Source organism: Coffea eugenioides, chromosome 10 (genome assembly GCF_003713205.1).
Source record: "Coffea eugenioides isolate CCC68of chromosome 10, Ceug_1.0, whole genome shotgun sequence".
Taxonomy (NCBI): Eukaryota; Viridiplantae; Streptophyta; class Magnoliopsida; order Gentianales; family Rubiaceae; genus Coffea; species Coffea eugenioides.
This window is the reverse complement of record NC_040044.1, coordinates 31,433,195-31,448,152: the sequence shown is the minus strand read 5'-3', so window position 1 is coordinate 31,448,152 and position 14,958 is coordinate 31,433,195. Positions and strand designations below refer to the sequence as shown.

Genomic DNA, 14,958 nt, shown 5'->3' with positions numbered 1-14,958 from the left:
CATACAAATTGAAGATTTAAAAAAATATTATTATTCCTTGTAAGGACTCAAATCTTATTAGGCTTTCTTTCTTGTCCTTCGTTTTTTTAGGTATAATAATTTCGATATAACACTACATGTAAACTACCAAAACTTCAGCTTTCGATACCATATTGGTTGCAGGTATAATTAACAATAGCAATATTTTTACACCAGCAGTTATGGATATATGCTATGTGTGCATGATTTGAATTTCAAATTTAAATTCATATTATATGACATGATTTAAACCTATTAATATAAAAAAAAATTTTGTGTATAAAAAATTTACTAAGATATAATTAGAAAAATAAGAATGTAACATAATTGGGCTTTCTTTCTTGTCCTTTGTTCTTTTAGATATAATAATTTCTACCTAACACTACATGTAAACTACCAAAACTTCAGCTTTCAATACCAAATTTGTTGCTGATATAATTAACTTTTTATGTACTGACAATAGTAATGTTTTTACACTAGCAGCTATGGATATATATATCTAATGTGTATGATTTGAATTTCAAATTTAAATTCATATGATATGATATGATTTAAACCTATTAATATAAAAAAAAATTTATACACGGACAATGTGTAAGAAAAATTACTAAGTTATAATTAGGAAAATAAGAATGTACTCCACATATTACAAAGAAATACTCAAACCTAAATCTTTTTTTTGTCTTGCCCCTTGCTCTTCTAGGTCAAAGAAATTCACCCTAACAATCATCTCTACAAAGCCTCGCAAGTATCAACTTCTATTGCTAAATGTGTTGTATTTTACGAAAAACATCCCAATGACCACAATTTTGTTTTTAATGATAATTACTCATTAATGAGTGAACATTGACATTTGAATTTTGAACTATTGAATCAGGACTTCCAACATAAGTTTCCATCTTATCGAATATTACATTCCTTTTTCGAAACATATTATCGAATATGACTAGAAATTAATTCTTTTGAAATTTGAAAAGAAGATTTTTCTTTATAAAATAGGAACCATAATTGATATTAATTGCTCTAATCTTGTACACAATTTACACTTTGCCTGCAATATGACATGCATAAACCAGTAAGCTCTAGATGGCGGCCGTATCTCTAGACCAAGTTGAAATTAATTCAATTACTGCACTTTGAAAACTTAAAAAAAAAAAATCAAATGCTTTTATCATAAATTCAACTATCAGATTTAGATTTTAATATTAGTAGAATATTAGTATAAAGTTGGATTCCAGTTTTTTTTTTTTTTTTTTCCAAAAGTACCATTTCAAATGAACAGTATTCCAGAAGGCCAAGGGCCAAAAGGGGGGACATTGATAGATTAGACTTTTCCACTTCAGAGAGAGACAGAAAAAGTAAATAAATAAATAAATAGTAAAGAAAAGAAAGAGAGAAACTTGTAGATAAGTTGCAAGGCAGAGAGAACTGGAGAGAAAGTGCGTTGTATTTTTGTTAGTTAAGCTTTTTGGCAGAGGATCTAAAGATCTGGTTTTTGTCTGATCATCATCAAAATCTTCACAAACTTCTCAATAACTGTAAGTATGTTCAGTTTCCAGACAACCCTTTTAAAAATTTCTCTTGATTTCTTCTTTTTTGTAATTTTCAAGCCTTTTTTAGTGTGAGTTTGGGCCTTAGGTTAGAATTCCAAGTTTTTTATTGTTGTAAGAAAAGGAAAAATCTTAGTCATATAAGTAAAGGGTTTTTTTTTATGATGAAGTAGGAGCTGAGAGTTATGCTGCAAAATTTGGAATCTTTTTGTTTTGGTGCTTTTTTCCCCCCAATTTGTTTAGCTTTTCTTGTTTGGGGTTTTGTTGGGGGGGGGGGAGGGTGAGGTGGGGTTTGACTTTGCTCTCTTTTATGCTAGTCTCTTTATGGGAATTTGTTCATCTTCTTTGAGTTTATGCTAATTTTTCTGTATAATTTGTATAACAGTGGATTTAATGGTTCACTTTTTAGTTGGAAATTTAGCCTATAGAAACAGATGGAAAAAGGCAAAGCTCCTGCAGGCTGTTATTTATAATAGATGGTAAAAGTCTGAACTTTTTGGACTGTTTGCCAATTCTTGGCAATTTATGGTGCTATAATGAAATTTTAGTCGTCTAATTCTGAGTCTCTTGGAAGTTGGTTTCTTTCTTTGTGGTTTTCTGTAGTATTTTTGGATTATTTAATTCTGCTGGCTTTGTGAAAAATATAGTCATCAGCTATTGCTAACCTTAGGAAACTATGAAAGATTGTATCTTTTATCCATAGTAGATTGGTATACTGAATTAATTCGCGAAATTCAGCAGTTTTATGGGACAAAAAAAAAGGCATTTTTGCTTAAATGAAGATTAAGAAGCGGGAAAGCGGCTTCTGATTAAAGTCTCTTATTTTGGACTGCTTTTAGATATTCCATATGAGCCTTTCTTTCATGGGGAATCTTCTTTTCTTGCTTTGTGCTTTTCTTTATACACTCCCCCACCAATACCCAATTATTTTCCTTTGCTACTAAGCTTTGTAGATTGGATATGAAATCAACACTTATTCTTCTACTGTAACACTAACTCCTGTTTGCAGATGTTGAAATTTCTCAATCGAGTGCTTTAAGAGAGTAATTTCTACAAGCGTACCTTTGGAAGAAATACATTTTGGTATAGAGAGGTCTTGTGGCTGTTGCTGTATTTGAGTGATGTCGTTCCGGAGCATAGCTCGTGATTTACGGGATAGTTTTGGGAGCTTATCAAGGCGGAGTTTTGAGGTGAGGTTGCCTGGTCATCACAGGGGAAAGTCTCATGGTGCAGTCCATGAGTTGCAAGAGCCGCCTCTTGTTATCCAGAGTAGTTGCTGGGCTGGCCTTCCACCTGAGTTACTCCGTGATGTCATTAAGAGGTTGGAGGCAAGTGAGAGTACTTGGCCGGCTCGCAAGCATGTCGTTGCCTGTTCTGCCGTTTGCAGGTCTTGGAGGGAAATGTGCAAGGAAATTGTTCAAAGCCCTGAGTACTCTGGAAAGCTGACTTTTCCTGTCTCTCTTAAGCAGGTAATGCATTCTCTTTAGTCTTTCTTCTAGTCTTGCCATATTGAGATTTTGCTTGGTATTGTTCCATCAATGTTCTTATTTACTTATTAAATATGATGAATCTCAGTCCACTGCAGTTACAGATTTAATTATCCTCCTTTTTCGCAGCCTGGGCCTAGGGATGGGACTATTCAGTGCTTCATTAAAAGAGATAAAGCAAATTTGACATACCATCTTTTCCTTTGTCTTAGTCCTGGTAAACTGCTCTTTCAAAGATTTAGATTATATACTGTATTGTTGTTTTCTGCACTTTGCTTGTCTGACTGCTTCTCTCAATACTTTACTGACCCCGGATCCAGTGTTATTAACTAATTAGACTTATTAAATAGATTGGGTTTCATAAGTTGTGTATGTAGATGCCATAATTATATATTCAGCTAGTGTTATGTCTGGTTTTTGGCAAGTCCGAGTGAGTGCTTAATTCTTTCTCTCTCTTCTAGTTAATACTTCAGTTTATGGTTTTGCACATTGGACTTATCCTAGGAGCACATGCTTTAGATACTCTAATGTGCTGCTAGATATATGACAGTGTTAATAAGTGCATCAGATGTATTTAGTTGATTGGTTTATCACTTCGCAACTACTGTTGCTGTGATAGTTGTAATTAGAGCTAAAGTAGTTTCCTTGGCTTCTCTAATGTAGTTGGTATGACATAAGGATTTCCAAACAATGATGATTGAAGAGCTGAGAAATGTAGTTACTTAATTATCTAGAAGTTTTTAACCTTGAACAATAAGTTTTTTTTTTTTTGACGTTATCCAAAGAGATTCATAAGTTTTTGTGGCAAGATAAACTGTAGTCTCATTGTCTTTTCTTTACCGTTCTGGCTTAAGATATGTCGATGATAACTGATATCCTAATGACATCACAAATTGTTTGCTCATGGTTGAATTCCATCTGGTGCGTGACACATTTTGGCCATGCTTTGGTCTGTTGTATGTGTTTTTGATATTTTAGAGCTATGTATGACCAATGTATTTTGATTTGCCAAAAAGCCATCAAACTGAAAGGGTAGTTTTTGGTTACAAAATATTTTTAAAATAGTACTCTTTTGAAAAGGCATCTTTTATGTGCTCTTTGAAAGTAGCATGTGATTTCACTTAAATAAGGCAAAAAGTTGCTTTATTATGGAGGCAGTTTGTAGATGTAACATATAATCTGAATTGTTCTAATATATACTTTTGCTTTATAAAGTCCTTAAAAATGTTCCAATAATGAAAGAAATTGGGAGATCTGTAAACAAGGAGGAGGAAGTAGGGTTTAGGGTTCTTTATGCCAATAATGAAGCAATGTTGATTTTTGATTTGTCTAATATCTGTTTATGGTTCTTTGTTTCAGCCTTGCTTGTGGAAAATGGTAAATTTCTTCTTTCAGCTAAAAGGAACCGAAGAACTACTTGTACAGAGTATGTGATCTCCATGGATGCAGATAATATATCAAGGTCAAGTAGCACTTATATTGGGAAACTGAGGTAGGGATGATCTTGATCAATTGTTCCTTTCTCTATATCATATAGTTTTTGCTTTAAATTTCGGAATAATTGTATGCAGCATAGTAGCATTCTCAGTTTTGTTAATGGGGATCAGGCTCGAATCTGTTAGAGTTAATAACATCGGGGAACTTTTGTTGCAAACAGAGCTAATTATCTTGCTTTTCAAATTCCGTCTTGTCTTTTTTGCTGTTATAGCTGCAGAAACTGAGGGAACTTGTATTCTGAATTCAGTCTCAGGATAGGTGTAACAGGAATCATAGGTTTGCAACACACTCTTGAAAGACATTTGTTGCAAGTTGTTTACAAATAAACCTCGCCCCCTCCAACCCCCAGGGCCCCTCTTTGTTCCCTCTCGCTGCTGGCATAATAAAAACATGCTTAAATTTGGGATACTTGTGGAGAGGATGCAGTAGCATATTTTTGCTTTGGAGGCTGTATAGATGTGACAGATGCATCAGAGTAAAAATCAAAGGAGGAAAAGAATAACCACCCTTTTGTTTGGGAGGTTTTGTACCCCTCAATGGGAATAAGAGAGTAATCACTCCCATTGGTGGCGCTTGGTAGACTACTATGACTGTTTTGATTACCCACTTTTAGGTCTTCAAATACCAAAAACTCATTCCCCACCAATTTGGGCACTTTCACTTATCATTCCTCCACCTTTTAGAACAAAATAAAAATAATCAAAATCAAAGTTGAAGAAAAAGGAAAAGGAAGGAGAACGCATCTCCTCTTCCCCTTCTACTCCATCCCTGTAACCTCTCTTCCTTTCCTCTCTCCCACCGCCCTCCATATTGCTGCCTCTTGGCCTCCCCTTTCTATTCCATCTCTGCAACCTTGGTTTCCTTCCGTTCTCTCACACCATTGATTAAGGATTACCGTCATGGAATTTAAATTTGTAAACAAATTTGAAGTTGGGATTAGTTGATTTGGATTGTATAATAGATCCTCAATTTACATCCCGATGCAGTAGCAGTGAAAGCATTTGGCAGCGACGTGGAGTTTGGCAGTCATCAAAACATGGAGAGGAATTACAAAAGAAAAAGGTTAAAAAAATGGAAGTTGGAAACAAAACTAAAGCGGCCAAGGGAGGTGGGGTTGGCAGTGGTCTTGAAAGAGCAAGCAAAAGAGCAAATAATAAAGAAAGAGGTTGCGGTGGGAGGTGGCTGCGAATTGGGAAGAAAAGGAAAGGAAATTGAAGAAAGTTAAGGGAAATTTTTTTTTATTTTTAAAATATGTCATTCCCATTAGACAATGGCACTTCCAAACACCAGATTTCATTACAAAGAATTTTCAGAAACACATTGCCATTGATGGGGTCTTTCATAGTGATTCTCATTGCCATTCCTCAGCAGCAATCAAATGGCTGGTAAACTTGTTTAGATAGTTGATAGAAAAATTACACACTGTGTTTATGAAGCACCTGTAGGTCGTTGCACTCATCCACACTGTAACTGATGAAAGAGCTGATTGATGCATGGATAATCAATTGGTTTGTGTTTGGGGTGAATTGGTGGTGTTATAATATGGTGACTACGGCAAGGTGCAAGAGATGTTTTGGGGGCAAGTTTTAGTTTAACGGAGTATTGTTTTCATGCTTTTGATGTGGTAGTATTAGTATCCCAATTAAGTTCATATGATCATTAGATTAGGGTTTGCTTTCTGTGTTTTAAATAACTTTGGTTAAATTGGAATCAAGTTAGTGGATGTTCAACATTTATTGTGTTGGAGTGTTCATTGTTGTCGGTATTCTACTTATGATAACACTATGATCAGGACAAATTGAGTGGATCTACTGAATTTTAATGATGAATCTGCTTCTTGTATTTATTTTTTTCAGGTCAAATTTTCTTGGTACAAAGTTTATCATTTATGACACGCAACCACCATGTAATGGTGCTCAGGTTGTGCCACCTGGTCGTACGAGTCGAAGGTTCTACTCAAAAAAAGTTTCCCCAAAGGTTCCTGCTGGAAATTATAATATTGCCCAAATTATGTATGAGCTAAATGTGCTTGGCACCAGGGGACCACGCAGGATGAATTGTACTATGCACTCAATCCCTGCGTCAGCTCTTGAACCTGGTGGCACTGTTCCAGGCCAACCGGAGCTCCTGCCTCGTTGTTTAGAAGATTCATTTAGGAGCACCACCTCCTTGTCAAAATCTATAGACAACTCGACTGAGTTTAGTAGCTCTCGCTTCTCAGACCTTATTGGTCCCCGAGAAGGGGAAGATGATGGCAAGGACAGGCCATTAGTCCTCCGAAACAAGCCACCAAGATGGCACGAACAACTTCAGTGCTGGTGTCTTAATTTTAGGGGGAGGGTGACAGTTGCCTCTGTGAAAAATTTCCAACTAATTGCTGCAACTCAGCCTACACCTAGTGCTCCAGCACCAACACAACCAGCTCAGTCCGGGTCTGATCATGACAAGATTATCTTGCAGTTTGGTAAGGTTGGGAAAGATATGTTTACCATGGATTATCGATATCCCTTGTCAGCCTTTCAGGCTTTTGCTATCTGTTTGAGTAGCTTTGACACTAAACTGGCTTGTGAATAAGAGAATGAACTAGGAAGTAAGAATTAGCCCATCTAGTTCGTATTAGTTTGTTCTTTTCTCCCTTTTTTTAAAAGGATCTTTTAGCTATAAGCAGTAGGTCTGCAGCTCATTTTCGAGATCCATGCATTACCCTTTTCCTTTTGATGTAATTTCTTTTCTATCTCGTGTAGTTTGATTAGTTTGTTTAAGATGACCAGTTGCATTTGTTGTATAACCAATAACCTTGCTTATGTTGTAAAACATTGAAAATTGGGACCCTGTATACACTAGTATCATTTACTTTTCCTCTGCTTGAACGATCCGCAATTCATTTCTTGTAAAGAGTTGGTTCTTGAGCTAACGCTTTTCATATGAGATTGTTATTGGAGTAATTTTGGTCATCTGTTGGATATAGTCTGAGAAATTGCAGTTGCAGCAAGCTCCAACTTCATCCGTCTCATGAAATGCTGTGGTGTTGTTTGGGTCACTATTATTAGGAGTTTTTGTAGAAAAATGTACTGTAGCGATTTGATGTATGTGAGTTAAAAAGATGATTTGAAAATGTATGATGTATGTGAGTTAAAAAGATGATTTGAAAATGTATACAGGAAACGTAAAATTTTTTTTGTGGAAACTAACAATTCAAATTCATTTTGAGATCCCTTCTTTTGAGTGTTCAGTCATGGTTGCCTGGTATTTTGAAATGACGGGTAGTATGTCAATCATTCGCAGGACCAGTAATTTAAGGATACGCTGTTCGATCACCAAGGAGAATACAAATCTTCCTGTTGCATGTATATATATATATATATATTTATATATAGGGATAATTCTGACAGTCTCACTCTCCTCCCTTGTGGTTTCAAAAATATCACAAACCTCTCCTGAGGTTTAGAATTTTGTAACAAAATCAGCCCATGATATCAAAAGTGAAGATAAAAAAGTATTTTCAGGAAAGAGAGAGAATTTTGTTTTCATAAATGCTCCCGAGGTAAGTGTACAAGTTATATTAGTGAAATAATGAAAACTAATAAAAATCAAAAATAAATTAGAAAAAAGGATAATTTCATATACAATATGTTATTCATCAATAATATTATATCAAAAGCTTTTACTAGATGGTTATTTGTTCCAATTGCATATTAAATCAACCATTAGTGCTTATGAGAGTGCATTAAATATTTAGTAGAGAGGTAGTTTATTTCAATAAGTAGCATGTATATAAATACTTAGTGAATGTACAATTTGGTTTAAATAATGTACACCGTGTTATCGATCAAGTACGATGCATAAAAATTGTTGAACATACAGTTATTTGTTCACATGCATATTGCAATTAGTCATTGCAAAAATATGCAGAGTGCAATGGTATGTATACATTTGAAATGGTTATTGGTGTTTTGACTCATTTGTGCATCTCCTTACAAGCTGCAGTGGGTATGTAATTTTATCTATATGACTAATACTAATTTCCCTATAAACACCTTACACGGGGTGATCTATGAGGTACAATCAGTTTACAAATATATACATTATGTTAGATGTTAGTTACTTGACTATGTATATCTATAAAAGGTAGTGTAATGGTATGCATAAATTTGAAATGATTAAGTGTTAAAAAAATGTACATCATTTTAGGTGTTAGTTATTTGACTATGTATACATGTAAGAGGGATATTAGATATAGCGTAAAAAAAAGTAATTACGTGAGTTGGAATGTATTTGTCCTGATAATCACGAAATATTAGCTGACTTGTGAGGGTATTTAAGTCTTTTTTGCCATGATGATGTAAGAAATGGGATCTAAATTTTGACAGGGGAGGTTTGTGATATTTTTGAAACTACAAGGGAGGAGAGTGAGACTATCAGAAACCTCAGGGGAGGTATCTGAAATTATCCCATATATATATATATATATATATATATATGCTATTTATAGAAAATTTTTGAGTCCTTAAAAATGTCACTATTAGGTGGGAAAGTGTTATAACAAAATGTTGAGTTCCTAAAAATTGTCGAAACGAATGATAATTATGTAAAATTTGAATTTAAAATTTGAATTTTTGCACGTATGTTATGGATTTAACAATGATGTTGTACACAATATTAGTTTATATAATAAGATTTATTCTAAACATAAATTCAAAATATATTCACTATTCATAATTAGATGGTATTACGTGAAAAAGTGTTAAAATTAAACATTAAATTTAAATGTCTTTCTTTCATTGTTTTTCTACTTTTCTATTATATGAAAACAATGCCTCCACAGCATCTCAAATTTCTACTACATGATCTAATGCTTCTAAACATAATCAATATACTCGACTGCTTCAAAATGGAAAATTTTGCTTGATCTCGTGGACCAAATGTCTTCACGCTTGGATCATGCACAAGCAATCTGTACCTTTTGAGATGTACAAGCATTAATAACGTTCTCGTCCACAAGATTGGGGTCTGTGTAACAACTTCTGAAGGCGTAACATCAGTTGTTAACATATCTACCACGCCTTTACGTCCATGGTTATATTTTCAGAGATTCTATCCTAAGGAGCGCTGCAAACTCGCGAATGGCTCGACTGCGAGTTCAAGTCGAGCTCGGTTAATATTGAGTTTGAATCAAGTTCGAGTTAATTAAATCGAACTTGAATTCAAAAATATTAAACTCGTTAATTTGCGAACTCGATTATGTATATATATATATTTTTTTTATTTTTTTATTTAATAATAAAATTATATTTTTTTTAATATTTTTTTAATATTTTTTTAATTATTTAAAAAATTATTATTTTAATTATTAATTTACTTTTTAAACTCGAGGTTGACTCGAATTTGAACCGAGTTTAAATTAAAACTTGATATTTTGAACTCTTCGAATTCGAGCTTAAGTTCGAACATCGTAAAATTAACTTGAAGTTGGGCTCCATTAAGCCAAAAACTTAACTCGTTTGCGGCTCTAATGCCAACAACGTGGAGGAACCAAAACTTTCAGATTAGAACAGCCAGAGCAAGCAACGGTGATGACGGTAGAGGGGGAGGTGGAGCAGCTCCGCCAATTAGAGCCCGATCGGAGGACTGCTCACAACCACAATTAGCAGCAACGCCAATGAAGCCCGGTGTTTACTTCCCAGGAGTTTATTTTCAACTGCTTGAATGGTGAATTTCTTAGTTCATTTGCAACTACTTTGTTTGTGCTTAATTGGGTGCCTATATTTATTGGAGATCATCTATGTAATGCCTGAATTTGAAGTGTTCAAATGGGCTAAGTGTAATCCTTTGGCACAAATTGTATTGCAGGCTCTGAGATTGAGCCTAAATTGATGGTTCTACCTGTTGAGAAAGAAGAAGCATAATAGAAGAAGCATACTCGGCCCCCATTTTTTTTTTTGGGATGAATTTTATGGTTCTGATTAAAACCCACAAATTATACCAACAGACTCTATGCTGGATTCTTGTGTTGCTACTTCAACAAAAAAAAGAAAAAGAAGAAAAGGATTTTGCATAGCTCAATGGTTAAATCTATTTCTTCTTTTTATTTTTGCTTGGATTCCGCTGCAATAAATGAGAACAGTAGTTTCACATTTTTTGACAAAACTTGTCTGCATTCACATGTTTAGGCACTTTGGCTTCTGCGAATAATGGAACGAGCTATTGAGAGTTTAGACTTACTACAAGAAAGACTGGTTCTTTGCGCTAGTTACCTGGTGACTTCAGCCATTTGTTTCCAACTTCCAAAAACCTAGCTGCAAAGCTTAATGTCACTCATCAAAGTTTTCAGCTTTCAGTTTACGTTCTATTGAGAAAAGCTAGCTCCTGGTGGACCTGAATGTTCACTTGCAGCTACAATCTTACTTTATATGAATACAACAAGAGAACCGGCAACGATAATGCCAAATGCTTAAGCTTGGACTTTGCCCTTTATGCTAGAATAGGGGCCTCATACTGGGCCAGCGTCTGCCAAATTAATATTCGAAAAGGAAAGCACCATAAAGCTGATCTTCATGAAGCCAAAAAATACAAGGGGTTAAGCATTTAGAGATGAGCTGCTGGACGGACCTAGTTTGACAAGTTTATGTTTAATCTTGCTGTAGTTTTGGTAAGAATTATTTGTTTGCATGTCGATATTTGGTGGCCTGTGTGCAGAAGTTTATCTTGTGGTCTTAGAATGATTTTTTCTTCAAACATTGAAGGCTAGTCTTCTCTTTCTCTTTCTTGTTCTTCCATTGGACTCCACCATGTATTGAAACATGCTTTGGTCCTACTCCATGAGAAAGGCTAGTAAATTCGAAATATGGTCCTATATAAATGCTAGTTTGTGTCTTGTTTCTCTTTTATCTATGCTAGCTCAAACTTCATCAACGAAATGTTGCAGTTACAATCAGTTTCTTTGTCCTGTTGTAGGTGAAGATGGGGCAGCCTGAAATAAGATGTTAATGTAGCTAAGGATTCTCAGTCTATAATAAGCTCGAGTTTCAACACTGTACACCTGAGGTTTACATCTCGCCAAGGTCAGTTTTGATGCCTTAATAAGTCTACTTCAAGGCCTCAGATGCATTATCTCATCACCGTTTTCAATTCCCTTTTCAGGATTATGAATTTATAACTGTGCAAAATTTTGTTTGCCAGTCAGTTTTTACTAACTCTCCTGCTAGTTGCATGTCCTTAGACTAAACATCTAATTTTCAGAAATCAAACAAACATGATACAAGAATCCTTCGCACTTAACTGTCGAGACATGGTAATTGCTAAGGTCCTTTAAAGTATTGTTTTATCAGTTCACTTGGTTCAGTCATGAGTTTTCCCATGTTGGTGAACAATATTGTGTCAAGTTCAGTCTAAACTAGAAAACTTGAATTTCAAATGATAATATATATATTGGTGACTCTATAATCTTTAGATATAGTAACTCTATCAGAATAAAGTCACCTAACTAGCTGCAAGATTCCACAAACTCTGTCCCTGAAAAGATTTTTAAAGCCAACTTACAATCATCATGGAGCTCGGTGTATTTGTCATGAAAGAAACATGTAAAGAAGTTTGGGTGCACAGGATCATTAATTGGCTTAGAACATAGAGGCGGTGCGGACTCCTTTAGAAAATTCCAGTAAATAGCCAGGACCACAGCACGTATTTAAACAAATTGTCATATTCAATAAGCAGATTAAGCCAAAATTGACAAGGAATGATCCGGGTACTTTCTATTTTAATTTTGTGCTGCTACATCAACAAATGGTGATGAACTGTGTATCTGGATGGAACTCCTTGACCATTAAGCATATTAACCAATTAGGATCACAATTTCAAGTTTTTGGAGCAGTTGCTGACTTTTATTTATCTCAACCACTAGGTCAATAAGGAAAGGCCTGCTGGATGATGTCAATTGGATTTGCACATGTAATACCAAGTTTGCTTATAGGTGCTCATTAGATGCGGAAAGAAGCTAAAAACTGAATTAATCTAGCCAATATATATGAACTGTCTGAAATAAGTTCAACAATGAAAGTGCCAGGAGAATACTTAAGGAAATGAGGTTGAAGACAGGAGATAGTCGAATATGATCAATTGGAATGATAAAGCACTTGAAGAGCTGCAAAGTCAAACTGCAACTTAAGTACATATGAATGATTACAACAAACTGAACTGACTTTAAATAAGAAAAGACTACAGTTATCTACTATATAAAGCAATAGCAGGTATCAGACACTGACCAAGATGAATGACAGCCTACCGTCTTGTAGAAGCAATTAGATACTTAATACAGCCACCAACGCTGAGTCTTCCAGGATCCAAATATATATACAGTGATTAGACCATGGGCTCCATACTAATGACAGACATCGAGAAGTGAGCACTGCTTGACATTTAATGAAGTGTCAAAGCCACACTTCAGCCACTGAAACTTCATTCTTTCTCATGGTGAACGCAGAGTTGGAAACATATACCATTTTTTGTTAGGCCCCAAACCCATGACTGATTCTCAGTCACTTCCACCAGACCAACTGAAACTGATGCAAAAGCCAAAACAACATTCGAATGGGCCATTGCATCACATACGGTTAATATGTTCCTTTTCTCCATGTACTTGTTTCAGTGTCTGATGCTTGACTCCTTTAGAGGATGTACCGGTTTTATGAGGAGACGACAAAGAAGCACATACTGGCTAGACTATAAGTTAGGAAGCTAATATATAGAGGTGACAAATGCAGTCCATTTTCCTTTTAATTAATGATAAATTTCTTGCTTTTCTGCTTCTTCATAGCATCATTTCTTAGCGCATCATTCCGACTGCAGATCTATTAGAAAATCCTGGTCTTGTAAAGCTTGAAAGGTTTTCTCTATTCTAGCTGCTAGATGTCAGCAGTGCGTCTGGTCATGTCAGTTGGAAAGATACAATAAAATATGATTGTCTGATTATGGTGGCATGACAAGAGTAGGAATAAACTGTCCACAATGATCTGATACTACATTAACTACCCATTAGTTTGCATTAGCATATTGATTAGTCATGGTCTATCAGTCCCGCCCTTTGGCATTACTCAAGGGTAAATTGCAGCCTTATTTGCAGTCCAATAGCTTGTATTTTTTGAGTTAAGAATCTTCTTTCTGTGAGCCTAATTAGGTTAAGACAAAGTGAAATGAACTTTCACCTGGGCTTTTAAATTACAACAGGCATGTGTTTTTCCCACTTTGCTTTCCCATATGCTTGAACTTTCAGATCGAAATAAAACTGATACAGCACATCCTGCTGATGGGTATATCAATATGCTGACATTTTCCTGCTTTTAACATAGGCCAAGATACAGTCCAAGATTTTCTGCCTAGTTGATGAAGAAAACTCGACAAAGAAAGAAAGGGTGCATCTAGAGCAAGTCCCTTGCTGCTTGTGAGGTCCAGGTATAGTAAGCATCTGATATGCACTCAAGTTATGATCCAAAGCGTGGAGCACCAAGTTAAAGAATGGTGATTTAAACGAATAGATAAAATGGAATGCAGTCATAGTCACTTAGTGGCCACTAAAGTTAACTTTTGAACAAAACAGTGGGTTTGGAATTCCAACATGGATTTCTTAGATGGACTCAGAGGAATGGCCTAGAAGAGCATGCATCAGCAGCTGCTGCAGACCACAAAGCGTAGGAGATATCATGCTCCTTTACCATTTTATTGTTTTTTTAAAGGTCTGGATATGGGGATGATGCGTACACATCATAAAGTCACACGCCACTTTTCTTAAAGAGCTATTTACTTTGGTCATCAGATTCCTATAATGGGATGATGAGCAACTTTCCTCTGTATGAAGTTGTAATTAAGGTATTTGTCATTTAGAAGTCAAATGAAATTTTTGCTAAATCAAGGATTAGAATTTGTTCTGTAATATCATTATGAAATCAAGTCAAAAGAATAAAATCACATGCAAGGGTACTAGGATTACTGAAGTTTAAACACTTACAGCTTCTTCGCAACTTGGATGATCAAAGAAGTAAAGAAAGGCGGTAGTGGACCTTTATTGATCTGATCCATTAGCACACGGAATGGCAAAATCTTGAACAGGCTACCAAGATCTTTGATTTGCAACTCTCATATATCCCTTTGCTCCATAGAAATAATTAGGGCAAAATACACTTCACCCCATGTGATTTAATGCTTTTTCACATATCTCCCTATGGTTTCAAAAGCTGTATATAACCCTCTCATGATTTGAATTAAAATATCAAAATGATGGAATTTGCATTTCATAACAGAGTCAATTAAAATGTCAAAAGTACCCCTATATAAAGTTGAAAATTATTTATTAAACACGGGAGTTATGTATATATTTTGAAAACTATAAGCGGGTTATATAGTAAAATATCAAA

At 35.1% G+C, this 14,958-nt stretch overlaps 1 protein-coding gene and 1 long non-coding RNA gene across 3 annotated transcripts; both read left to right on the top strand.

Annotated features, from left to right (window-relative positions):
* Positions 1-1,382: 1,382 nt before the first annotated feature.
* On the top strand, positions 1,383-7,427 carry LOC113749046 (tubby-like F-box protein 8). 2 transcript variants are annotated; one of them, XM_027292688.1, is made up of 5 exons: positions 1,383-1,556; positions 2,578-3,037; positions 3,185-3,272; positions 4,415-4,547; positions 6,409-7,427. In XM_027292688.1, the coding sequence occupies exons 2-5, from the start codon at positions 2,690-2,692 to the stop codon at positions 7,124-7,126; spliced, it is 1,287 nt and encodes a 428-aa protein (XP_027148489.1). In that variant the 5' UTR covers positions 1,383-1,556; positions 2,578-2,689; the 3' UTR covers positions 7,127-7,427. The 2 variants fall into 2 exon arrangements, with proteins under 2 accessions (XP_027148489.1, XP_027148490.1); XM_027292689.1 differs by having other exon boundaries at positions 1,383-1,560.
* Positions 7,428-10,068: 2,641 nt separating this feature from the next.
* On the top strand, positions 10,069-14,456 carry LOC113749666. Its single transcript, XR_003464563.1, has 3 exons — positions 10,069-10,261; positions 11,507-11,613; positions 13,897-14,456. It is a non-coding gene; the product is annotated as an uncharacterized LOC113749666 (long non-coding RNA).
* The last annotated feature ends 502 nt before the right edge of the window (positions 14,457-14,958 follow it).